The sequence below is a fragment of the Lynx rufus genome, unplaced genomic scaffold (assembly GCF_022079265.1).
Source record: "Lynx rufus isolate CCGP_SWC_20201006 ecotype Redwood Valley unplaced genomic scaffold, mLynRuf1.p SCAF_6, whole genome shotgun sequence".
Lineage (NCBI taxonomy): Eukaryota > Metazoa > Chordata > Mammalia > Carnivora > Felidae > Lynx > Lynx rufus.
Genome location: NW_025814878.1, coordinates 104,143,464 through 104,168,645, shown reverse-complemented (window position 1 = coordinate 104,168,645; position 25,182 = coordinate 104,143,464). Strand labels below are relative to the sequence as shown.

The 25,182-nt window shown below is 57.2% G+C and overlaps 1 protein-coding gene across 1 annotated transcript; it reads left to right on the top strand.

Moving 5' to 3' along the window:
• The first annotated feature begins 146 nt into the window (after positions 1 to 146).
• Positions 147 to 24,459, top strand: TMEM63B (transmembrane protein 63B). The gene is made up of 24 exons (XM_047102596.1): positions 147 to 243; positions 6,797 to 6,979; positions 7,269 to 7,348; positions 7,610 to 7,651; positions 8,626 to 8,716; positions 10,146 to 10,183; positions 11,114 to 11,256; positions 11,369 to 11,420; positions 11,879 to 11,987; positions 12,644 to 12,714; positions 15,595 to 15,675; positions 16,150 to 16,273; positions 17,115 to 17,248; positions 17,391 to 17,528; positions 17,653 to 17,806; positions 18,713 to 18,819; positions 19,088 to 19,174; positions 19,378 to 19,443; positions 20,862 to 21,024; positions 21,591 to 21,696; positions 22,688 to 22,855; positions 23,086 to 23,201; positions 23,357 to 23,437; positions 23,711 to 24,459. The coding sequence occupies exons 2-24, from the start codon at positions 6,821 to 6,823 to the stop codon at positions 23,900 to 23,902; spliced, it is 2,502 nt and encodes an 833-aa protein (XP_046958552.1). The 5' UTR covers positions 147 to 243; positions 6,797 to 6,820; the 3' UTR covers positions 23,903 to 24,459.
• The last annotated feature ends 723 nt before the right edge of the window (positions 24,460 to 25,182 follow it).

Genomic DNA, 25,182 nt, shown 5'->3' with positions numbered 1-25,182 from the left:
CCAGGAGAGCGCCGAACTGAGAGTGCGCGCGCGCCTTGCGTGTTCTGGCGTGGGGGGTGGGACCTGTGCGGCCCCGCCCCCTCCTCATCCCCCTCCCTCCTCCCGCTCCCCCTCCCCCAGACACTGCCGCGGCCGCCGCAGGAGCCCGGAGCTCGAGCCGCCCAGCGACTCCCCCTCCCCCTCCCCCAGCCCCGCCCCGCCCCAACCCGGGGCTCCAAGCCGGAGCCGAGTCTGCGCCTGGGGGTAAGTACGCGACCCTTCCCCAACCCCTTCTCTTTTCTTTGAGGCTCCTACCACCACCCAAAGAAAACCCCAGACTCAGCTACGTGTCCCCTCCCTTCAACCTCCTGCGGGACCCAGAGGTGCCCGGGCCCGCGGGACCCAGTGGTGCCGCGCGCTGCCCCCAACCTCGTACCATCCTGAGCCAAATGCGAGTCCTCTGACCCCTGCCGCGGGTCCAGATGTGCACCGCCGTCTGTCCCCACCCCTAGGGAGATCCCGAGGGGTGGGACCCCCGCCCCCGGCCCCCAAGCGCCACTCTTCTCCCACCTGCCGGGTCCAGGTGCGCGTCCCCCCGCATGCCCCTCCAGGGTTCCAGCTGCGCCCCCATCAGCTCGCCGCCGCTGTGGGGAACCTGCCGCCCCCGCCCCCGAGTTTTGGATTCCAGGGTCGCCAAGTCCAATGTCCTCGGTCTCTTTTATCTTTTCTCCTGTTCCCGGGGCCGAGAACCACCCACCCCCCCAAGCCTGCCCGGGGCAGGGGTTCGGGCTCGGACAAGGGCAGGGTTCGCGGGTGCTGGCTGGAGGCCGGCCGCTGCCCCCAGCCCGTCTGGGGACTGGTCTCGGGCTGAAGAGGCGACTGGCCCCGGGAGCGTGTCCTCTCCTTGCGCCCCGCACAGTGCAGTTCATTCATGAGCCGCCCGGGCCTGCGTTGGAGGGTGCGGTGGGGAAAGGCTTCAGAGGCGGAACAAGGAGTGGGGCAAAGGCCCTGTTGGGGGGAGGGGGCGCGCTTTGTCCCTCCCGGCCTTCTTGACCGCCTAGCGAGGACAGTCCCAAAGATTTGGCGCCTTGCTCCTCAGAAGAGAAGGTCGCTTGGGAAGTGGAGAGGAGAGGTCAGAGGGGCCAGCTGCCCTTGGGGCTCTGTGCTGCCACCTGCCTGGGTCCCCTGGGGGGAGCTCTGGCCGCTCAGCACTCCACTTCCCTGCGGGGCAGGAGGGTCTGGGCTTCTGTACCCAATACCACTCTCTACCCTTTCCCTGCGTCTGCCCAGGAAAAATGAGGCTGTGCTCAACCTCTCTTGAGTAGGGACCCCCAGTCTTGCTTCCCAGGCCGTGAGAGGAGAGGAGTGGGAGTGTCTACCAGGCTTCCAGCCCTGGTTGTGCTGGCAGCGTGACTGTCCTCCAGGGCAGAGGGTCCAGGCCCTGGCTTGCTCCAGGTGGCACAAGCTGGGGCCTGCTGTTGGCTCATCCAACTCAGTCTTGGCCTATGGTTGGGTGGTGGGTGGGGATGTGGCAAGGCAGAAGGCAGGTGGTGAGTAGCTAAAGGTAGTTAGGGAAGCTAACCCCCTTTTGGACATCCTACAAGTTCCCTCCGATTATAACAGAGTCTTGGAGAGCTCAGTTCAAATTCCAGATCTGCCATTCTTTAGCTGTGTGACCTTGACAAGTTACTTAACCTGTCTGAACCTTAGTTTTAATTAAAAAGTGCATTTACTACCACCTCCTTACGAGATTTATCATGAAGATCAACTAGATAACACAGGGAAAGAGCCTGGCACCCTGCCTCGTTGTTGATCGATAACGGGTTCTCTTCTCTAAACTTCTGACCCATCTTGGCATAACATCACCCTCCTGGGCTCCCACCTTTCTGGTCTGCTACAGATGGATTGGATATGTTTGAAGAGTCTGGGAACACTCCCTGCCACTCAGCGGCAGAGTCCTGAAGGCCATATAAACCCTTTAGTCTAAACAAGAAGCCCATCCTGACTGAGGGGCTCTGTGACGTTAAAGTCTGTTTTCCTTTATTTTGATTTTTACCAGTTTTCCTTCACTAAACCAACCCCTTATATGCCAACACTTTATTAATAACAGTACCTAATATTTTTAGAATCCGTCATGTGCCTTGAACTGTATTAAGAGCTTTACATAAGTCATCTTGTTTAGTTCTCAAAACAACCACACAACTGAATTATGATTCCCATTTACTGATGAGGGAACTGAGGCCCAGGGTGGTGAAGTAATTTGCCCAGGTCAGTAGCCAGATCTGTCTCATCCTAGATAAAGCCTGAAATCACAATCCCACGGTCTGAGTGGGAGGGTCTGGCAGTCACAGGCAAGAAGGAGGGCAAACAGGTAGAAATAGGGTGTGGCATTTTTCCAGAGCCGGAGCTGGCAGCCCCCACCCCCACCAGGTCCCTGATGGAAGCTTCTCCTCCGGCCAGGGCAGCAGCATGCGGCAGTCAAGACCACACACTTAAGCCGGACTGCCTGGGTCCATATCTGGATCTGTGACAGACTGACTGTGTGACATCGGGCAAGTTCTGCACCCTCTCTGTACCTCAGTGTCTTCTCAGGGTTGTGATGGCTAGTAAATGAGCTAACATGTGTAAAGCACTTAGAACAGTGCCTGGCACAGAAGAAGAGGGAAATCAATATTTGATAAATGCATTCTTTTCGTACTACTTTTTTTTTAATTTTTTAATGTTTATTTATTTTTGAGAGAGAGAAAGACAGAGCACGAGTGGGGGAGGGGCAGAGAAAGAGGGAAACACAGAATCCGAAGCAGGCTCCAGGCTCTGAGCTGTCAGCACAGAGCCTGACTCCGGCTCCAACTCCAGAACGGTGAGATCATGACCTGAACTGAAGTCGGAAGCATAAGGGACTGAGCCTTAAGACGTCCCTTTTCCTGCTACTATTTATCCTCTTTTGCAGATACTTTAAAAAAAAAAAATTTTTTTTTTAACGCTTATTTATTTTTGAGACAGGGAGAGACAGCCTGAACGGGGGAGGGTCAGAGAGAGAGGGAGACACAGAATCTGAAACAGGCTCCAGGCTCTGAGCGGTCAGCACAGAGCCTGATGCGGGGCTTGAACTCACGGACCGTGAGATCATGACCTGAGCCGAAGTCGGATGCACAACTGACTAAGCCACCCAGGCACCCCTGCAGATACTTTTTTTGCCCATCTCTGTGAAGCTTGGAGGGGTGGAGCAAGGATATTAATACCTCTTTGCTACAGTTTGGAAGACTGAGGCCCAGGTTACATAGTAGCAGAGCTGGCCTACATCATCATCCCCTCCCTTCAGAACACACAGCCTTCCTGATCCCAAGCCCTAAATGAAATCTTCCCAAGTAACTCTGGAAGAAAAAACTTTTACCTTCTAACTCCCTCACCCTCACCATGCACACGCTTTTTAATGGTAACATAACAACCTTTAGATAGCTAGAACTAAAATCCTCTGCCATTTTTGGGGCGCCTGGGTGGCTCAGTCGGTTGAGCGTCCGACTTCGGCTCAGGTCAAGATCTCACGGTTCATGAGTTCGAGCCCCGCGTTGGGCTCTGTGCAGCCAGCTCAGGGCCTGGAGCCTGCCTTGGATCTGTGTCTCCCTCTCTCTCTGCTCCTCCCCTGCTCACACTCTGTCTCTCTCTCAAAAATAAATAAAGATTTTTTAAAAATTTAAATAAATAAATAAAATCCTCCTCCACTTTCTACATACTGCCAGCTAAAGTCTCAGTGTCAGACTAGAGAAATTCCAGGATACACCTGGCCCAGGGGATGAACTGCCCCCTCACTTAGTCCTCCCCCCAAATATTCCGCCTCAGTTTCTTCCACCCTCCCAGCTGCTCTCCCTAAAAGCTTTGAGCAGCGGCCCTAGGTGAAGTTCAGTGCCCCCGCAACCCTGCCCCCCACAATTAGGAGCACCAAGGAACCCAGTGAGCCTGAAGAGCCACTGGCCCTGACTCCACCCTTTACCTGCCCTGTGACCTCATGTGAGTCCTTCTCCTTCTCTCTCCCTGAGCCCCTGCTTCCTCCCCTGTAAAGAGGGGATAGTGATCTGATCCAGCAAGTACCTTGCCTTCCTTGGGCAATGCAGCTGCCCAAGATCAATGCAAGTTGTTGGGGGAGGGGGGGAGTGCTTTGTGACTGTAAAGAGGGAAGCAGCAGGTAGACACCATAATTTCAGTTACTAAGCATCTACCTGGACCTTCACCCACCCTATGGGGTCCCCTTACTGCAGAAGCTCGCAGAACGTTCCACCTTCTTTCAGTGTGGACAGGACTGGGGGGGGGGGGGAGGGTGCGTGGTACTCCAGGGGTTTGTACCCATTGCATTCTGGTCTGATGGAGCCTTGGAGTTGGGGAGAGAGACAGGCAAAAACTAGGAATGGGCTGTCTTGATTGCTAGAGTATACTGGAGCGGGGGCGGGGGCCACTAATTCAGAGGGCCGCCAACCATCACAGACCCAAGATCCAAAATACCTATACCTACCTTTAACCTCCACTTTAACCCTGGTACTGCAGGGTTCTACACACCTCACGTTTACATATCCAAGCTTCTAGGCACACCCACACCCCCCCCAACTTACACACCAGTCTCCTACCTCCCCCCCCCAACACACACACACACACACACATCAACACATGTCTGCACACCTAAACATACACATTCCCACAATGCTCTGGTATTCTCTAGCTGGAGAATGAGCATTTATGAAACTTCTGTGTTGTGTGGAGTCCTGTTCTAGGCACATCAGAAAAGCATGGTGCCCTGAAGTTGACCTAGATTTGAACTCCATCATTTTATGAGCAGTGTGACTTAGGGAAAGTTATTTAACCTCTCTGAGCCCCTGTGCCCTCATCTTAAAATGGCAATAAGATCCAACTCAGGATTGTCGAGGATTAAACGAAATTGTGTATGTATTATTCTTGAAACAGTGGGTACTAGATAAGTGACACCTGTTGTAATTACTAAATTCATGGGGTTTTGGGGTTTTTTTAAGGCAACTTGGGCTGGAAGGGAAGAGGGAGGCATAAACACTGGGCAGTTACCACTTTAGCCTTCTTAATACAGGCTTTTCAGAGACTCCCTGGGACCAAGTATAACATATAAACAACCACAGCTTCCCCCTCCACTTGAGAGCTGGTGCCTCTTCCCCTGCAATTGAAGTGTCAGGAAGGGGAAAACCAGGGATCGGTGGGCAGGAGAAACCCTCCGAGTCCCCCCAAGGGGCTAGGGGATGCTTGCTGCCAGAGTTACAGTCACTGATTCTTGGTTTGTTGTTCTCTCTCTTTGTCTGGTTTCCTCTCTTCCCTGGGGACCTCCACCCCCACCCCAGGCAGAGTTTCAGTGTTGTCAGCAGAAGGGGCCCCCAGGGGCCCCCAGTAGGACGGGGTGGAGCAGCGTGCCTCGGCCACACTTCTCCACCATAGGAGCCTCCCCAGAGCCCTGCTAGGTTCCGTCCCCAGACACTCCCAGAACCCAGGTATCCAGGCTGGCTGCCCCTTCCCTCCTCCTCCCCGCCCCACCCACCCAGCCCAAAGAGGGCCGGGCAGCCCGGCAGTGGGCAGTGGCGGGGAACCGGGCTGGAGGGCAGTACCCTGGCTGCCGGGGACTTGGGCAGGCTAAGAGGCCCCTGCCCACTCTCTCTTCCTTTGCCAATGGAAAAGCTCGCTGGAGGGCACAGCATTCCCAGCCTGCCCTACTCCGGAGGCAGGAACAGGGCACTCTGGGAGTTGTAGTTCTCACACCACTCAGGTGACCCCTGTGCTGAGATCGTTGGAGAGGTGAGGAAGCTGGAGGGGAGGAGCTGCTTCCAAGGCAGGAAAAAAGGAATGAGGGTAAGCAGGAGTGACTGGGACCAGGCAGATAACACAAACCCAGAAGTCCTAACTTTTTAACTGACTGCCCACTCTGACCCCATCCTCAGGTCCCTACTCTGAGGACAGAGAGCCAGCTCTGAAGCTGAACATCTTTTTTTTCTTTGTTTTTTTTTTTTTAATGTTTTTATTTATTTTGGGGACAGAGAGAGAGCATGAGCAGGGGAGGGGCAGAGAGAGAGGGAGATACAGAATCCAAAGCAGGCTCCAGGCTCCCAGCTGTCAGCACAGAGCCCGACACGGGCTCGAACTCAGACTGTAAGATCATGACCTGAGCCAAAGCTGGACGCTCAACCGACTGAGCCACCCAGGCACCCCCCTTTTTTTCCTTTGTTTTGAAGCCAGTTATATCGAGAAAGTGATTAACAGTGCCGAAATCTCTAAGCAGATGAAATCATGCCATTTTTCTAATAGAGGTAGAAAGAGAAGATCAGGATGAGGTAGCTGGTTCCTGACTCATCTTCCCCTGGCCTCCTGACCCCACCTTTTAGCCTTGAACCCTCAGACCTAAGACCTCTCCCCATCTTCCCTCATGTCTCTGCCTGAGACAGAGAGAGAGGGAGAAAGAGAAAGCAAGCATGAAAGTGAGTGTGTGTGTTTGGAAAGTGTTTGTGTGTGTGTATGGAGGTGGTGGGAGGTAGGCAGCAGAGACTCACAACTTCCAACTTAGAAAAACCAGTCTCCCCAGTGCAGATCTGGGCCAAGTTCCCCAGACCCTGGGTGGGGTCTCGGCCTCAGAGCCAATGAAGGTAAATCCATGTGAATCAACCCTCCCCTCCCCAGGCCCTTATCTCTGGAAGCCAGTGCTTCCCCCCACCCAGGCAGCCGGTGATCTGCCCTCACTCCCTCTCCCCGTGCTCATGCTGGGAGCCATGAGGCGGACAGGGGATGAGCCCAGCTGATCATGGTGCTCTCTGCTCAGGAGGACCATGCGGCAGTAGCAGCCATGCTGCCCTTCCTTCTGGCCACCCTGGGCACCACGGCCCTCAACAACAGCAACCCCAAGGACTACTGCTACAGTGCCCGAATCCGCAGCACCGTCCTGCAGGGCCTGCCCTTTGGGGGTGTCCCCACCGTGCTGGCTCTTGACTTCATGTGCTTCCTTGTGAGTGCCCACACATGCCCCCCCCCCGCCCCCCATGCCTGGCATCCACACCCTGTACCTAGCTAGCTAACACCTGCAGCTCTAACCACTCTTCCACCTGACCCTGACTCCCCAGGCTTAACTATGGGAGGGATCCGTATCACACAGCCCAAGCCTAGCCTCTGACCATTCACCCAAGCCAGGGTCAGCCCTTTCTAAGGCCAGATCCCAGCCCCTCTGCCCCTGCCCTCCAGGCTAGTCCCGTGGGTGGACGGTCTCTCTACCTGCCAACCATTCCCTCTGCCCACAGGCACTGCTGTTTTTGTTCTCCATTCTCCGGAAGGTGGCTTGGGACTATGGGCGGCTGGCCTTGGTGACAGATGCAGACAGGTAAGGCTTGGGGACTCTCCCTCACCCCTGCACACATACACATGCACACTCACTGTCACTCACTCAACACACACCCATCACTCCTCGGGGATAGGAAAGAGCCAGCCCTCTCTCATCCCCCTTTGTCAGGGGGGTGAAGAGGGACCAGTCCCAGAACAGCCATGGGGGACATGAAGGCCTACAGTTGGATCTGTGTCCTTTGTCAGTCCCCCAGGACCCTCCCCCCCTCCCCTGTTAACCCTGTCTGTTCTCTGTCCCCAGGCTTCGGCGGCGGCAGGAGAGGGAGCGAGTGGAACAGGAATAGTATGTGGGGCACCTGCCCCCTCATCCCCACTAAACCAGCTTTCTCTTTTCTTCTCTCATGCTTCTTTTCTCTTCCTGCCTCGTTACTGGTTTCTCTTTGCAGTTTTCTCCTCTGCAGGCTCATGTTTCGGACTAACGCAGGCGGTGTGCTTTGCAGAGCAGGGGACTCCCAACTTGTCTCTGCCTCGCTCCCCCATCTCTCCCTCTGGCTTTCTGCCTGGGAAAAGCCCCTCCCCATATGTCTGGCTCTCTCCATGGTGGCCGGTGGCCAGGCTGGTGGGGCTGTCCTCCCGGAAACTTAGAGGATGCTCACCTGTTGGTCCCAGAGACAAGATTGGGTGTCCCCAGTGGCTTGCCATCCCCTAACAACTAGTTCTTCATATTTCAGGGTTCCCTGCTCACCCCTTCTGGAGGCCTGGGAGGGGGGCCTCCCACGGAGCCCCGAGTCTGGGCTTTTGTGTCACATCATTGTCTCTGTCTATAGGACTGGCGTTGGAGTTGCAGCAGCTGCTGGGGTCAGGGAAGAGGGAGGGTAGGGTCCCACCTGGGAGGCATCCCCCAGCCCCTGATCCCTCCAGCCCTTCTGGGGCTCTCCTAGTCCATCCTTTCCTTCAGCTCCCCATTGCCCTGTGCATAATACTGGCTCTGTCACCCCCCTATCCCGTCCCCTGCTGGTCAGCCCCAGAAATGCAGGGCCTCCTCACACTCTCGCTCCAGCCTCCAGGGAGTAAGATGAAGACACCCTCTCCCTTCACTCACTGCCCTGCACTGGTGTGCCCTCCAGGTGCCCTGAAGGAGGGAGGTGCAATTAAGGGAGGCAGGGAGAAGGCAGGCGTTCGCCCCCGCTTCAGCCTCTGCGCTTTCTGTGCTTTGTCTAGCCCCTGGAGCTCTGGAGGGGGAGCCCCCACTTCAGTCCCGCTCCCCAGGAGCTCAGACTCACCAGGCTCTCTGATCTCTCACCTCCCCACCCCCAGTGTGGCCTCAGCTATGCACGGGGACAGTCATGACCGGTATGAGCGTCTCACGTCTGTCTCCAGCTCCGTCGACTTTGACCAAAGAGACAATGTGAGTGCCCTCCCCCAGACTTGTTAGCCACCCGCTCCTTCTCCGGGGCAGGGGGCTTAGCAGCCTCTAGCCTCCAGTGATACAGAGTCAAGGACCTGGAATGTGGCCTTCTCCTCAGCAAGGGCAGTGCTCGTCTAAGAGCCACAGGATGGCCACCCAGACTCGCTCTGTACTCCACGCCAGCCTCCAAATCAGCACAGACCTAACATTGTGAATCCCACACTTTGCACCACGTAGAGCCCCGTGCCCGTCTCCGCCTGTTAATCCCAAGGACCCCTTCTTCCTTAGGGTTTTAGAAGTAATGACAGGCCTTTCTGCCCCATGGAGCAGAAGCAGGAATTCATTGCGTTGCTCAGAGATTGCAGGCTGGTGGCCCTCGTCTAGATGGGGCCAGTTGTGGGTTGGGGCTGAGTGGCAGAGGTCCTTACAGATAAGGCGATTCACAGCAGTCCCCGGACCCTCATGCACACCAGACCCAGTACTCCAACATTACCTGCCTGGCCCCTGTCATTCTGCCAGGGTGTGGGTCCTAGTCAGAACTCTAATCTTTAGGCCCTAGGCTGGCCCTGGGCAGTCCGGCTTGGGCTGGGTGGCCTGGGGGCAACAGCTCCTGTAGCAGCCATAGTAGAAGAAGCCTGTCAGCTTCCTGAGCTGGACTCACACCGGTAAGTGGCAAAGCAAAGCTATCACCCTTGCCCGCCAGAGGTGTCCACATGGTCCCCAGACTCAGGTGATGTTGGCAGCAGGCAGCACAGTCCTGCATCTTAACTGGAAGCACCTCTGTCCCCGATCCTGTGTTAAGCCTGGACCTTCCACTGGTAGGAAGGTGAGGGAGGGTTCTCTCTGCCCAGCCCTCCCCCCTGTATCCCGACCCTGCTCTCAGTGGGGTCTCTGCTGCAGGTAGGCCTGGGGGCTTGAGGGTGGGAGATTGAAGCTCACAGGGACCCGGGGGTTGGTCCCTCTGGGCTGTATTGGGAGAAAGGTGGCAGGAACTCGGGAAGCCTGGCCTGCTCCTCTGCTGTAGGCAGAGCCATGTTGCAAACTCTTCTTGTCTGGGTCTGGAGTCCCCACTGCCTCTCCTAGAACCCTGAATCCCACTCCTCCCTACGCTGACCCACACAGCTGCAGGCCTTCCTTTGGTTGCGCTGCCCCGTTGACTCTTGGCGGGGATATGTAGCTCTGGACATGAGCATCCACAGATAACTCAGTTTGGCCTTAGTCCCTTTCTCCTTTGAGGGCTGGCACCTTCCCTCTCCCCCTCTGGGATGAGCTGCTTTCTTTGGGGGGTTGTGGAAGTTGTTCCAAGGTGAGCCCCAGCCTGGAGGTGATTATGAGAATGGGGCAGGTGGGATTTGAGGGGGAAGGGAGGCTGGGGGTGGTGGGGTGGTGGGGGGCTCCAGCTGATAGCCCTCTGTCCCCCCCACTCCAGGGTTTCTGTTCCTGGCTGACAGCCATCTTCAGGATAAAGTAAGTGAACAGTCTTCAGGCTCTAAGGAAAGAGAGAAACAAAGAAAAACTTCAGAACCTGTTACCTCCCTACAAAATCCAGAAGCCAGCAGCTTTGAGGGCCTTAGTGCTCCTAGCCAGCCCAGCACCCTCCTCCCTCCTCCAGGAGGCCAAGCCCTGGGGTCCTGGCCTCTGCTGTCCCCTGAGCTGGCCTCACTCTACCCCACGGTCTCCTGCATGCCCCCCTGCCTGGTGGGCCCGCTCTGCCCTCAGCTCTCCACACCCCTGCCACCCTGTGAGGGCAGAGGCCAGAGCCCCTCCACCTCAGAGCCTCTGTGTAGCCAGCGGGGCGGGGGGCAGCAGGCAGGCTGGGAGGAGCCAGCCAGCAACAGGCAGGAGCCAGTGTCCATCAGGCAGAAGTCAGGAGATCGAGCCAGAGTGCGGCAGGCAGGCAGTGAGCGCTGAGAGAGGCAGGAGGCCCAGACAGGTCAGCACCACCACTGCCCACGCCCCGGCCCCCAGGGCCCCTCCCCAGGTGCACCACATAATGTGTTTCTCCAGCACCCATAAGGCGCTGCTCTGCCCCAGCCTCCGTCCTCCCTCCTGCTCCAACCTCTTCCATCAACCCACCCTCCCTTTCCTCACCCCCTCTACTCCCGGCCTTTTCTTACCCTTTCTGCCTCTCTGCAATCTTCCCCTTTCCCCTCTGTTCCCCTCCTCTCTCTCCTCTTCTCCTTTCCCTCCCTGCATCCTTCCTTTCCTCCCTCCCCTTCCCTCTCCCTTTCTCATCCCCCCTCCCAATAATAGGGGGCCCAAAGACCCCAGCCCACCCCCATACTGCTGCCAGACTGGCAGGGGCTAGGGTGGACTTGGGGGCGGGCAGGGCAGGCAAGCTGTGGCCCCTCTGCCACCCGGCCCTCACCTGATTCCTCTGCTGCCCTGGGCCTGCAGGGATGATGAGATCCGGGACAAATGTGGGGGCGATGCTGTGCACTACCTGTCCTTCCAGCGGCACATCATCGGGCTGCTGGTCGTCGTGGGTGTCCTCTCTGTGGGCATTGTGCTGCCTGTCAACTTCTCAGGGGACCTGCTGGGTCAGTGAAGGCTGGGATGGGTGGGGTGGGGAAGGGAGGAGAGGGGGCAGGAGGGCACGCGTCCTGACCCCAGCATCATCCTCTCCCTCTTCCTGCCCCCTCCCACCCCCAGAGAACAATGCCTACAGCTTCGGGAGAACCACCATTGCCAACCTGAAATCAGGGTAAGATTGGGAAGCCAGTCAGTGAGGTCAGAGTCCAGCTGTAATGAGGAGGGGTGCGAGGGGGAGCACTGTGGGGAGAGGTGGATGTGGGGCCCTGGGGACTTGGATTGGAGACAGAGTAGGTGGATGTCTGCTGGGAGTCCCCAGAGATGACCAGATAAAGAAGCTGCTGTGTGACCTCAGGCCAGGGAAAGATGGCAGGGGGTAGTTAGGGGACAGTGTAGCCAGTGCACAGGGCAGGGAGAGATGACCTCTTGGGGACATTTCAACTGCAGTGGAATAATCTTGGGACCCGGACGGTGTGAAGTATGGGGCCTGCCCTGTGAGGGGGCCAGTGCCAGAAAACCACCGGCAGTAGAAGGGCCTTGAACCAGGGCTGAATTCACACCGGGAGGCTGGGGGCTGCCTGGGTGGGTTCCTGGCCCCAGTGGCTCCATGTACCCCTCTGCCCCACCCAGGAACAACCTGCTATGGCTGCACACCTCCTTCGCCTTCCTGTACCTGCTGCTCACCGTCTACAGCATGCGTAGACACACCTCTAAGATGCGCTACAAGGAGGACGACCTAGTGAGTAGAGCCCAGCCGGCCTGCCCCGCCCCCAGCCTCTTCCCTTCCCTCTGGGCCTCTCTCCCCTCAGCCCTAAGGGGTGTCAGTGCCAGGGTGAGGCCGCCTGGGTTTCATTCCGGGCTCAGCAACTCAAGAGCCCCTATGCTGCAAGTTAAGTTACCTCCCCAAGCCTCGCTTCCTGATCTGTAAAATGAGAGACAACAGCAGAACCTTCCTAAGATGGGGGGTGGTGGGGGGGGGGGTGGGTAGGTGATAGGAGGCGTGGAAATCACTCGTGCTGTGCCTGGCCCTGGGGAAACAGCAGTGGTGATGCCATGCTTGGGATGCTCCCTCCCTCTCCGCATCCATCTACCAGCCCAGTACTGAATGCCCACCCCACAGCAGCCACGGGGTGCCGGGGCCTTGTGGCCTCAGGGTCAGAGAGTAGTACCCCTTCCCTTGCCCTGGATGACCCCTCAGGAGTGAGAGATCAAATGGCTCTTCCATTAAGCTCCTGCCTGATTTCAATTAGATGCACTCCCCTGCTTTCCCTGGAACCTGGTTTATCCCTAAGGCCTCCTCCCACCCAGCTGCTCCTCTCTGTTCCCCATTCCCCACGCCCTCCTGGCATTCTCGAGCCTCCTCTGGAAGGTACATGCGCTCCCCTCTCACCCCAGGTGAAGCGGACTCTCTTCATCAATGGAATCTCCAAATATGCAGAGTCAGAAAAGATCAAGAAGCATTTTGAGTGAGTGGCCACTCCTACCCCCAACCCCAGGTCCTGTGGGCCCTTCTTCCGTCTTTCAGCCCCTCAGACTTGTCACACCCTCCGGCTGAGGTCTGGGCTACAGCGGGGTGGAGACTAGACCACTGAAGGATTACGTGACCCCAGGGCATTCTAGCACCAGGGCTGGGTGATAGCCACCCCCGCCCCCAACAGCAGGGGAAATATAAGAAATACTTATTAAAGTGAGAGAAGGAAGTGTATGTCACATCCCCTCCCTCCTCTCTCTCACCACCCCCCCCCACTCCACCTCCCCTTTCAGCTTGAACTGGGTCATGGGTTGTTGGCCTGGGATCCAAGGGCCCTTCAAGGTGGGTGGCTTCAAAACCGTACGTGACATTCTGGGGTTTGTGTGCAGACTGGCGGGGAGGAGCTCTTGGCTTTCAGTGGATCCTCAGGGAGCCCGGGGGGACCTGAGCTGCGTGTGTTCTCAGGCTCTTTTCAGCTCTTGAGTTGTGTCTCAGAGGGGAAGGGGAATATACACCTCCAAGAGCTCCAGGTAGCCGGAATGGTCCGCATCCGGGATTAAGGATCCTGTCATACATTCATCTGTGTGCTCAGCAGACTTTCTCATGATATTAAGCCTTGGGACCATAGAAACGAATGAAAGATCATTGAGCTCTCAGGAGGTTCACATGGTGGAGGTCAGCGTCAGGAGCTGGTCCAGGGTCTGATCAGAGATTGGTCTGAGGCCAGTCTGTGGCCAGAATTAGGAGTTGGCCAGTGGGGTCCTGATAAGGGACATTGGCAGTTTGGATCAGGGCTCAGTCTCTGCTCAGGATCGGGACTTAGTGAGGTCTGTATCCACAGCCAGTTGGCCTGGATCAGAAGCCAGTTGTTGTTCTGGATCAGAACAGGATTGGGAGTCAGCATCTGGCCGAGGTTAGATTGCAGACCCCTTTGTTGCAGGCAAATGAGTGGTTTGTGATCAGCATCAGCGGACGGATAATCATTCATTCAACATGCATTTATTATCACTTTCTGTACTCCAAGCATAAATAAATTAGAAACAGGCCCTGCCCACACAGAAGTTCGAGAACAGCGGTCAAAATTAGATCATCCTCGGTCAGTACGAGAGCGACTTGGGATCCTGTCTGGATTCCCAGCTGTGATCGGCATTAGGGGGCAGTCCGAGTCAGGATTAAGGACAGTGTGTGCTCAGAATTAGGTGGCATCTTAATATCACTGTCCTGTTGGGATCAGTTGTCAGCTTGTACTGGTTAGTCCTTTAATGACAAATCCTTCTTGAGCACCTGCCGGGCACCCGCCCTGGAGGGGGACCTAGGGTTACAGCAGTAAACAAAGAAAGAAAGCCCCTGCCCTTGTCCGCTGGCATTCTGGTGAGCGAGACAGGTAATAAACAAATGAACTAGTAACAGACATTGTGTCGAGTAGGGGTGGGTGCCAGGGGGAAAACCAAAGCAGGGAGAGGAACAGAGTGAGGGAGTCAGGAAGGGCTGCTGTTTCCAGTGGGGGGGGGGGGGGAGCGGCGGCGGGCATGCTGACAGGGCCCTGCACACAGTGAGGAAGTGAACCCCGCTAACCAAACATCCATTCAGCACACACTCATCGTACACCTACTGTGTGCTTCCTACCAGGGAGACAAAGGAGAACCAGGCCTGATGGGTGTCCGTGGGGAGCTCATGGTTCAGGCTGTTTCAGGAGTCAATCTACGGTTTTGTTTAGGAAGCAGACTGTGATTAAAATTTAGTGGTCAGCCTCTAAGCAGGGTGGGGGGGAGACTGTGGTCCTAATTGGAGTTTGAGGGGTCAAGGAGGTGAGCATCAGGGAACAGCCATCTCATGGACCCATTCGTTCAGCGCATGTTTATTGAGTACCTAGTATGTCTAAGCTGCTGGCCCAGGCCCGAGCACATGGTGATGAGTAGGGCTTGTGATCCAGGTCTGGGGTCTGTCTGAATTAGAGGACTGACCCAGCAGAATTAGGGAATATCCCGTGTGTAATATCAGGGAGCCTGCATGGCAGGGATTAAGGGGTTAGAGATTAGTCGGGTGAGAATGAGGGCTCAGCCTGCCACAGGGTTCCAGGCCCTTCCAAAGAGGAGCCCTAAAATGGTTAGAGTAACACCGTGTGGGGGGAAAAGTCTGTAGTGCATTTCAAGGACCGCATCCCAGATTTAAGTTTGCAAATTCTCGTGCTTTTGGGAACCAGATATTGTGCATCTGTTAACACTTGGTGGTTCTTCATTTAAAAAAATTTTTTAAAGATGGGGCTCAGTCTAGATTGGGGAGCAGGGAGCAGTGTGCGATGAGAAGTGAGAAGGAGCCGCAGGCACCCCTCGAGTCCTGCCAGGTACCAGCACCGAGAGTCACATACAGTCTCTCTCTGCTCGGTTTCAGGGCAAGGTGAGGGTCAATCTCGGGTCAGGGTTAAAAGGTCAGTCTTGGGTCTGCAGACCGGGCCGTGGGTTGGTTGGGATCAGTTGGACCATAAGGCAAGGCTAAGTGTTGGACTGTAACCAAGTATTCTGGAAACAGGGTTGAGAGAACAACCTGAGTAGAAACCGTTTCTCTCAACTGAAAGGTCAGAGCTCTGAACAAGAGTCAGACCACGGCCGTGGCCTCCCCTAGCGCCATGCGGGGGTGCACTCACATCCACGGTCATCATCGGGGTGTGCTCAAGGTCCCCGTGCCTCAAGGCTCCCCACTGCTGCTCAGTTAAACACAGGGAGGAATTTCCAAGTTTCATTCTTACGGAGCTCCCATTTTTGTAGACCAGAAAGAGGGAGCTTGAATTGGGGGTGTATGTCTTCACGGTCGCAGCTGCAAGTCGGGGGCAGGTGGGCAGGGTCGCCGCAGAAGATGATGGTGGACTGTATTTCAGGGAGGCCTATCCCAACTGCACGGTTCTTGAAGCCCGCCCGTGTTACAACGTGGCTCGCCTCATGTTCCTCGATGCAGAGAGGTAATGGGGGGGATGACACGTGGGGGCCCCTGCCTATTATAGAGTGCATCTCAGCTGCCACAGGGGAACCTGGCTCCCCATCCAGGTGTTTCCCAGGGCATTTGATTTTAATTCAACCCCTGGGTTGCCTGTCAACCCAGCTCTGGAAAGAGCAAAGCCTGGAGGTTAGCGTTTGTTGCAAGAAGAAAGGAGCCCACCATCCCCACCCCGTCCAAGGACATCCCCTTCTCCAGCTACAGTATGAAAACTTTAGGCCAGACTATAGGAAGAATTTCTGGCCCTCAAGGGATGGGCGGGAAGACCCTGGAATGGGGACATACCTGAACCATACATTCTAAGCAGATCCAAGAGTAAGATCGCCCCTGTCCTCAGGGAGTGGACTTAGGTGGCCCCTCAGCTGGGCTCCCTACTCACCCTCCCAGCCATTCCTGGCCCCAGCTGGGTGGTGGGTGACTGGACCCCTGGATCCCACAGGAAGAAGGCCGAGCGGGGAAAGCTCTACTTCACAAACCTCCAGAGCAAGGAGAATGTCCCCACCATGATCAACCCCAAGCCCTGTGGCCACCTCTGCTGCTGCGTGGTGCGAGGCTGTGAGCAGGTATGAGGTGACCTCAGGCCCCCAAAGCTCCTGCTGGATACGGGGAGGGGTTGGACAGATCTTGGGAAGACAGATCACAGTAGAGATGGGCACATTCCAGGTGCGTGTCCCACGACCCCGGGAACACACACACACACACACACACACACACACACACACACACAAATGGGTCTTAAACATAAACAGCCAAAGGTAAGGGACACCTGGGTGGCTCAGTCAGTTAAGTGTCTGACTTAGGCTCAGGTTATGGTCTCACGGTTCGGTTCTTGAGTTCAAGCCCCGCATCAGGCTCACTGCTATCAATGCAGAGCCTGCTTCAGATCCTTTGTCCCCCCCCCCTCCCTCCCTCCCCTCAAAAATAAATAAAAAACACCAACGGTAAACAGACTCCCTGAGGAGGCAAGGCCATGCGGCCCGGGGGCTGGAGGTAGGGTGCCAGGATGGGAGCAGGGCGCAACCCTCCCTCAGTAGGTCCCCACCTGTTCCTACAGTCCTTGAAGCTCCAGTTCCACTACTGGGTTTGTACCCATCCCTCCAGTGACCAAGTTTTCAGGGCCCAAGTCAGAAGAGGTCAGCCAAGAGCACAGTGCTGTGGTGTATTTACTAGCTCTGTGGCTTTAGGCGAGTTTTCTGACTGCTCTGTGCCTCAGTTTCCTCATCTGTAGGATGGGGCTAATTGTACCTACCTCGGGCTTATGAGGATTACGAGTTAACACATAGAAAGCCTAAAGCAGTACCTGGCCCGTAGTAAGCCCTGGGGCAGCGCCGCTGGGCATGGTGGGGACCAGCCCGGCTCTCTGACCAGAACCTTTGCCTCACCCGCCCTCCCCCCCACCGGCAGGTGGAGGCCATCGAGTACTACACAAAGCTGGAGCAGAAGCTGAAAGAGGACTACAAGCGGGAGAAGGAGAAGGTGAACGAGAAGCCTCTTGGCATGGCCTTTGTCACCTTCCACAATGAGACCATCACCGCCATGTGAGCCCCTGCCCTGCCTGCCCAGCCCAGTCCTTGCCCCCCACCGACCAGCCGGGGCTCCCGGGTCCCCATGCTCACGGCCAGCTGTCGGCAGTGGGGTCCCCAGCAGCTGGCGCCCTGGTAACCGGTGCCCGCCCCCCAGCATCCTGAAGGACTTCAACGTGTGTAAGTGCCAGGGCTGCACCTGCCGCGGGGAGCCGCGCTCCTCGTCCTGCAGCGAGTCCCTGCACATCTCCAACTGGACCGTGTCGTACGCCCCCGACCCCCAGAACATCTACTGGTGAGCGCTGGGGTGGCAGGGGCACGTTCCGTGGGGCCTGCTGGCTCCAGTGGGTAGAGGGGAGGTGTCACCGGGAACCATCAGCATGCGGTCCCCAGGATGACCCTCTCCCCTGCCTTCCCAGGGAGCACCTGTCCATCCGAGGCTTCATCTGGTGGCTGCGCTGCCTGGTCATCAATGTCGTCCTCTTCATCCTCCTCTTCTTCCTCACCACCCCGGCCATCATCATCACCACCATGGACAAGTTCAACGTCACCAAGCCTGTGGAGTACCTCAATGTGAGGCCCTGCCCCGCCCCACCCCTCTATGCTGTGTCAGGAGACACAGATGCCGGGCCTCGGATCCCTCTTCGGGGGGAATCCAGAACACCCTCCTGCCCAGTCTGGCTCCTCTCCTGCTTTTCTAGCCCAGCCGCACCAAGCACTCCCACACGACCACGGGCTGTAAAGCCCTCTGTGAACTTCCCTGGGGCTCCCTGCCACCTTCTCCTAGCAGAGACCACCCTTGGGTTTGCACACATCTAGAGAGACACCGGGGAAGAGAGAGAGCCCAGGGCCAGTCCCTTCTCATCCCCCAGTCTCTCCGACAAACGAATGGAGGTTCAGACTACATCACTGGCTTCCAAACTCAGATTCTGGTGCCTTTATCAAAAAGACTCTTACGTGAAACCCAGTGTGGAAAAGCAAGGCTGCTCAGATGGCGATAGAGTGATGGTCACTTCCACCAGCTCTCCCCTCACCTCTCCTGCCATGCACACGGCATACCTCCTTGGGAGTCTCAAAGTCCAAAGGAAGATAGTTTAAAAAATTACTGACTGATAAGAGCAAAAGACATAAGACCCGGTTTTTCTGGGTTCAGATTCCACCCCCCTTCACTCCTCACTAGCCGGGTAACCTACTGAATCTCTTTTTGCCTTAGTTTCCTCATCTGTAAAATGGGGTAATATTGTGAGGATCAATACACGTAAAGCATGTGATCAATGCTGGGTACTTAGTAGATACTCAGCAAGTGCTAACTACTGATGCTATTCATAAGACCCTGGCCCCCACAGGTTCTGGACGTCTGTCATGGGGTTCTGAGAGCTGCGGGGCCTGGGGCTCAGTGGGGGAGGGGGCCGATAAGCAAAGCAAGCCGGACCGGGGCCGCTGCCCCTGCCTGAAACGCAGCCCCGTGCCCCACTGCAGAACCCCATCATCACTCAGTTCTTCCCCACCCTGCTGCTGTGGTGCTTCTCGGCCCTCCTCCCCACCATTGTCTACTACTCGGCCTTCTTCGAAGCTCACTGGACACGGTGAGACCCTTCACACTCACTGCACTCTGGCCCTCCTAGGTGTGCACCCGTCCCCCCACCCCCACCCCGCCGCCCCCCAGGCAGCCCTTTCCCCTTCAGCCTCCCTGCCCCAGGTGGCCCCAGAGCTGCTGGGGAAGGGATGCTGGCCGGCATCCTCACCCTGGGCGGCCCCCATCCCAGCGGGGCCTCCTGTGATACCATCCTGGCTAGGGGAGCAGGCGTGGGGGGCTGGTTCTCCTGACCTCTGCCCCCGTGCCCCCTGCCCCAGCTCCGGGGAGAACAGGACCACCATGCACAAATGCTACACCTTCCTCATCTTCATGGTGCTGCTCCTGCCCTCACTGGGACTGAGCAGGTAGGTCGCAGACGATGGGATGGGAGATGGCGTGGGGGTGTTGCAGGGTGGGCGAGGGGAACGGTTCAGGCTCCTACCTCCCTCACAGAGCAGGGGGACCCAGGTCTGGGGGGGCATCCCCAGAGGCTCACGGACTAGACTCCTCCCCTGGTGTTCTGGGCCATTCCAGCCTCCCACCACACCTCTCCACTCCTCCTCTCCAGCCTGGACCTCTTCTTCCGCTGGCTCTTTGACAAGAAATTCTTGGCTGAGGCAGCTATTCGGTTTGAGTGAGTGACCTGGGCCCCCAGGGAAAGAGACCGGAGGGCAGGGGTGGGTATGCCTGGGACATACTACCTTTCCCCATGGGAGGGTGCCTCAAAGCTTCCCACCCCCCGCTTATGCCTGGGACATACTACCTTTCCCCATGGGAGGGTGCCTCAAAGCTTCCCACCCCCCGCTTATGCCTGGGACATACTACCTTTCCCCATGGGAGGGTGCCTCAAAGCTTCCCACCCCCCGCTGCAGGGAAGAGGAGGGGGCTTACAGGGTGTGGCAGGGTCATCCCAAAGCTGGCACACAGTGTCTCAGGTGTAGATGTGGGAGATATCCCTGGGGTCTGTGTTGGGGCTCATTCTCCGGGAACCCCTCTAGAGGTCACCTTCAGAGTGTATTTGGGGCTTTAGGACCCACACTGGGGCATTTCTCTGACCGTCTCTAGAGCTTGTATTCTAGGACTAACTGTGGGAGGCGAGTTTCACTCAGGAGGTTTGGAAAGGTGTCTGTAGCAGGATCTTAGCCATACTTTGGGAGTGATTTGGGTGTATCCCTGAAGGGCTCTGGAGCCCACACTTCTGAGTATTTATGGAAGGCTCTTGGGCTCCCAACTCTGGAGTATTTACGGGGAACTCTAGGGCTCATACTTTGGGATGTTTATGGGGCACAGGTTCTGGGAACACCTCTGAAGTTTCAGGCTCTTATCCAGAGGTGTGACTGTGAAAATCTTTATGGATCACCTTTTCTGGAAAGCCCTATGAAGCTGTTTGGGGGTGGGGGTGGGGGTGAGGGGCCACGTGCCATGGCTGTATATGTGGACACAAGCTCCAGGGGTCTTGCTCTAGGCCATCTGTGATCATCTTGGGCTCACACTTGGGGTGTCACAGGCACTGACAAAAGTTCTTGGGCTCCCCCACTGAAGATCTTTGAGGAAGGGTCTCTGGAGCTTATGTTCTGGAGGTGGCTGAGGCTCACACTCTGGGGGTAATAACCATGGCTTAATTTAAGAGCTAAGGGGTAATTTCTGGATATTCCTAGGGCTCACGCCCTTGGGGGTCTTTTAGGATCTCATGGGGGTTGTCTGGAGACCTCGGACAGTCATACCCTGAACTCCAGTGGCCTCAGGGCTATGGAGCACTCTCCATGGGTCTTTATAGCACACAAGTTCTAGGCGCACTGCTGAGCTCACACTCCCAGGGTGCATCCACTCGCACTGAGGGTGTTGGAGGTGTCTGTTGATACTCTGGCATCTGCCCCTGGGGTTCACACTCTGGGGGGAAGCGGGGGCACAGGTGCTTGAGAGCTGACCTGGGGTGTCCACACGGAGGAAGGCGCGTTGGGGGCGAAGGTGTGGTGTGCTCTCAGGCTGGCAGTGGGCAGGCCGGCGCCGGGTCTCCCAAGGGTGCAGTGCTGGAGCACTTGGTGCCTGCAGGTGCGTGTTCCTGCCCGACAACGGCGCCTTCTTCGTGAACTACGTCATTGCCTCAGCCTTTATCGGCAACGCCATGGACCTGCTGCGCATCCCAGGCCTGCTCATGTACATGATCCGACTCTGCCTGGCGCGCTCTGCCGCGGAAAGGCGCAACGTGAAGCGGGTATGGCCGCCTGGGGCCGCAGTGGCCCGCACAGCGCCCCCTGGTGGGCCCAACCAGAAACAGTGACAGTTCAGCTAGGGTGTGGGGACACAGGGGTGCCGGAAGTTGCAGGACCCAGTTCCGAGCCCTTGGGCTTTCCCTTTCCTTTCTGGAGCCTCAGTTTACCCATATGTGCGACGATGGATCAACATAGAGAACCCCGAAGGCACCTGCCAGTTCTGACAGTCTAGTGTTCCCATGGGAGTTGGGGGAGGTCCGGGTCCCTAGACCTAGGATCCCTGTGCCCTCACCCCACACGAGGTCTCTGGGCATCCCATTCCCAGGCCTACCAACCTGCCAGCCCCTGATTTCTCAAAGCCCCCCCCCCCCCCATGCCCCGTCACTGTACCCACCCTGACTCAGCCACAGCCCCTCTTTCCATCTGCTTTGCCCTGCCCCACCCTGGATATTGGGTTCCTTTTCCCCACAGCTTCGTTCCTGGCCCCCTGCCCCCTCCCACCTGCCCTGTGCCCTTCTAGTCTGTCCCTCCCTTCCCTGAGCCACCCTCCTGCCCATCTCCCCCCCAGCATCAGGCCTACGAGTTCCAGTTTGGCGCAGCCTACGCCTGGATGATGTGCGTCTTCACGGTGGTCATGACCTACAGTATCACCTGCCCCATCATCGTGCCCTTCGGTAGGCACCGCCGCGCCGGGACCTGGGCCCTGCTCGGGGGGACCCAGGACCTCACCCGCTTCACTCCAGTAAGGCAGGCCGCCCTGAGTGGACAGGGCCCCGGCTGGGAGGCCGGCCCCTCGGGCCTCCCGCCCGGTCCCTGCCTCAGTCTGGGGACGGGCCTGGGGGGAGGAGGGGGGAAAACCATCTCAGCTCAGGTTGGCTCCAGCTGGTGTGCTGAGCCCCTGGGCAAAGCCACCCAACATGGCCATACTCATCCACACCAAGTGCCTTCACTCAACTGACATGCTCGGACACATATCACATACCCACAGAGGTATTCACACGTGCGCGCGCACACACACACACACGCGCGCACACTGTCACTCCTACACAGCATCCGCGGGTACACATGGACACAGTCCCATAAGCTCAGGAAAGACCTTTGGATTCCAGGGTGGGGTTGGACTCTTGCCACTCACAGAGACCCACTGTAGCTGAACTGTGCGCCTTGGACAAGTCCCTCTTCCTTCTGAAATTTAGCAAAGTTTCTCTTCACCTGTTGCCCTACTAGTGACCTCTCCTTTCCCCCTGGTAACATCCTAACCCCTTAACCACCCTCCCTGGTTATTGAAGGCTCCAAAATAACCCCCTTGTCCTCATTTGAAAGCTCCCATTCCCTCAGCCTCCAGGAAAACAGAACTTACCATCTAATTTATACCCATCTGTTTAGGGACAGGGTAGAAAAAAAACCGAGAAGGGTTTCAAGAGGAAGCTCATTGACCCAAATGAATGGACTTCTAATAGTAGGGTTTTTAGCGAGGGGCAGCAGAACAAAGCAGGGAAGCTGAGGAAGCGGACAGTCTGTGATCCTGCGATGGGCTTGGGGCTGGGGCAGGAGGAGGGAGGCCAGCCCTTCAGCGATCTCGGTAGGACTGGGACGACCTGTGACGGACACACCGAGGTCCGGTGGCGTTGGTTCCGAGGTCAGGGCCCGTGTGGCTTCCCCCAGGGCTCATGTACATGCTGCTGAAGCACCTGGTAGACAGGTACAATCTCTACTACGCCTACCTGCCGGCCAAGCTGGACAAGAAGATCCACTCAGGGGCCGTGAATCAGGTGGTGGCCGCACCCATCCTCTGCCTCTTCTGGCTGCTCTTCTTCTCCACCATGCGCACGGGTGAGGGCCACCCCCCCACATGCCTCAGGGAGCTGGGGGAGGGGGACCCCCATTCAGAGTCAAGGCAGAGCAAGCCATGGGAGGGTCCATGATGGCCAAGGGCCACAGGCAAGGAACCTGGGAGAAGCCACAGCACATGGAAATGTGGGGTTGCGTTCAGAAGGTAGCGAAGGTGGGGGGGGTGCCCAGAGGAAAGGTAGCAGCCCCATCCTCTGCCCCCCCCCCACCAGGGTTCCTAGCCCCCACGTCCATGTTCACATTCGTGGTCCTGGTCATCACCATCGTCATCTGTCTCTGCCACGTCTGCTTCGGACACTTCAAATACCTCAGTGCCCACAACTACAAGGTGTGGGGCCAGGGGGGCAGGGGATGGCTAAGGGCAGAAGCTCAAGGGGATGGGTGGGAGCTGAGGGCAGGGGTGCCAAGAGGGTGCAGGGTCATGATTGTGGCCGAGAGCCAAGGACATCTCCCCACTCCCTGACTCATTCTGGACCCCTCAAGATTGAGCACACGGAGACAGATACTGTGGACTCCAGAAGCAATGGACGGCCCCCCACTGCTGCCGCTGTCCCCAAATCTGCGGTGAGTGCCCCGATTCATGTGGCCAAAGGTGGGGAGGAGCCTCTGACTGAGGCTCAATCCAAAGTTGGGGGTTCCATTAGTCCTTCAGAAAGTGAAGCCCATTCCAGACCCCAGAGGCAGGGAAAGATCTGGCTTCACTGAGGGGTCTGCCCACCTCTCCCTGGGGGGGAAGATCACTGTCCCGCTTCCTGGAGACCCTGAGATTCCCCCAGTCAACCCCTCGCCACCAGGAGCAGCTGTCCACCCTCACCCTCTACTCCTCTCCCCCTTCAGAAATACATCGCTCAGGTGCTGCAGGACTCAGAGGTGGACGGGGAAGGGGACGGGGGTCCTGGAAGCTCAGGGGATGAGCCCCCATTGTCCTCGTCCCAAGATGAGGAGCTGCTGATGCCACCTGATGGCCTCACGGACACAGACTTCCCGTCTTATGAGGACAGCCTCATAGAGAATGAGATTCACCAGTAAGGGGAGGGAGGGGCCCTGGAGGCCACGCCCTGCCCCCACCCGACCCCCCCCCCCACGGACACTAAAAACGCTAATAATTTATTAGATCTAAAGCCCCTTCCTCCCCCCATCCCCTGCTTTCATTAAGGTATTTAAACCTGGGGATTCCACCACTCTCCCCCCACCATGGAGGGAGGGAGGGAACCCCCCCAACCTCAGTGAGGAGAGCCCCGAGCCGGACCCGGGGCAAAGAGGGGTGCGGACAGGGTTCCCCCAGATCAGTGCCCCCCAGGCTAGTAGTATGGTCAGGAAGGGTTATTGAGAGCCAAGAGGGGTACCTGGTGCCATGGCTGGAGACCTGGGGGGGGGCAAGCATATCAGGGGCCACCCCCCCCCCCCAGTTCTTTCCTCCCCCCAAGGCCCCCTGGGACCTGGCACTCCAGGGAAATGGAGCCTCCAGCCCCTGTGGGTTGCATGAGAGGGGAGGGGCTGCTGAGTGGGAGGAAGAGTCAGGCCCCCAGCCAGGGAGGTGACCTAGGGGTGGGGGGTGGGTATGGCTGACACTGGAAAATGGGTTTTTGCACTGTTTTTTTTTTTTTTTTTCCTTTAAAATAAAAACAAAAAGAAAAGCTCTGAGGCACGTGTCTGATTTGTGCTGCCGCCCCGGACACGTGGGCTAGGGACCAACCACCCTCCTGTATCTGGAAGATCTGTTTGGACCCCGGGCAAGAGACTTCCTGTGCGGGACCTCAGTTTCCCCAGGGAGAGGAGAGAATGGGCCTGGGAGACTGCAGGGGAGTCTCAGGCAGGCGGAGCCTGCTGAGTTCACACCGCCACCCTGCTCTGGCATCTACTAGCTCTCAGCTCTGTCTTCACCCCCTGCCCGGAGGAAGCTGTAGGACCACTCAGTCTGAGGGACAGGGACACAAACCCACACACCCGAATCCCCAGGAGCCACACAGATGGGATGGAGATTCAGGGAGAAAGGCCATGCAAAACCACAGGTTCCCCACTGTCTTCTTGAAGACTTCCTGGAGGAGGAAGATCCCCAGAGGGCTGCTTCTAGAAAGGGGCTCAGCAGGTGGCTCTGGAGGGTGAGAGAGGCCAGAAAATGGGGCCACAGTAGTCCCGCAAATAATGCCATTATTATTTGTTGTCATTGTTGCCATAACATACCAAGCAGTGATGTGCCTGGAATCCTGCTGAGTGACTATGTTACCTGTTTTAAAGCATTTACTCCCCAGAGAGCTCACTCCAGGGGTCAGGCATGGGTTCACTGCGAGGAGGATTACGTGAGGCAA

Excerpts from the sequence above, each read along its gene's own strand:
- TMEM63B (XM_047102596.1), top strand. The coding sequence starts at position 6,821 with ATGCTGCCCTTCCTTCTGGCCACCCTGGGCACCACGGCCCTCAACAAC. Across the intron at positions 19,175-19,377 it reads CCCTCACTGGGACTGAGCAG|CCTGGACCTCTTCTTCCGCT; the intron begins GTAGGTCGCAGA and ends CCTCCTCTCCAG. Across the intron at positions 23,202-23,356 it reads TCAGTGCCCACAACTACAAG|ATTGAGCACACGGAGACAGA; the intron begins GTGTGGGGCCAG and ends GGACCCCTCAAG.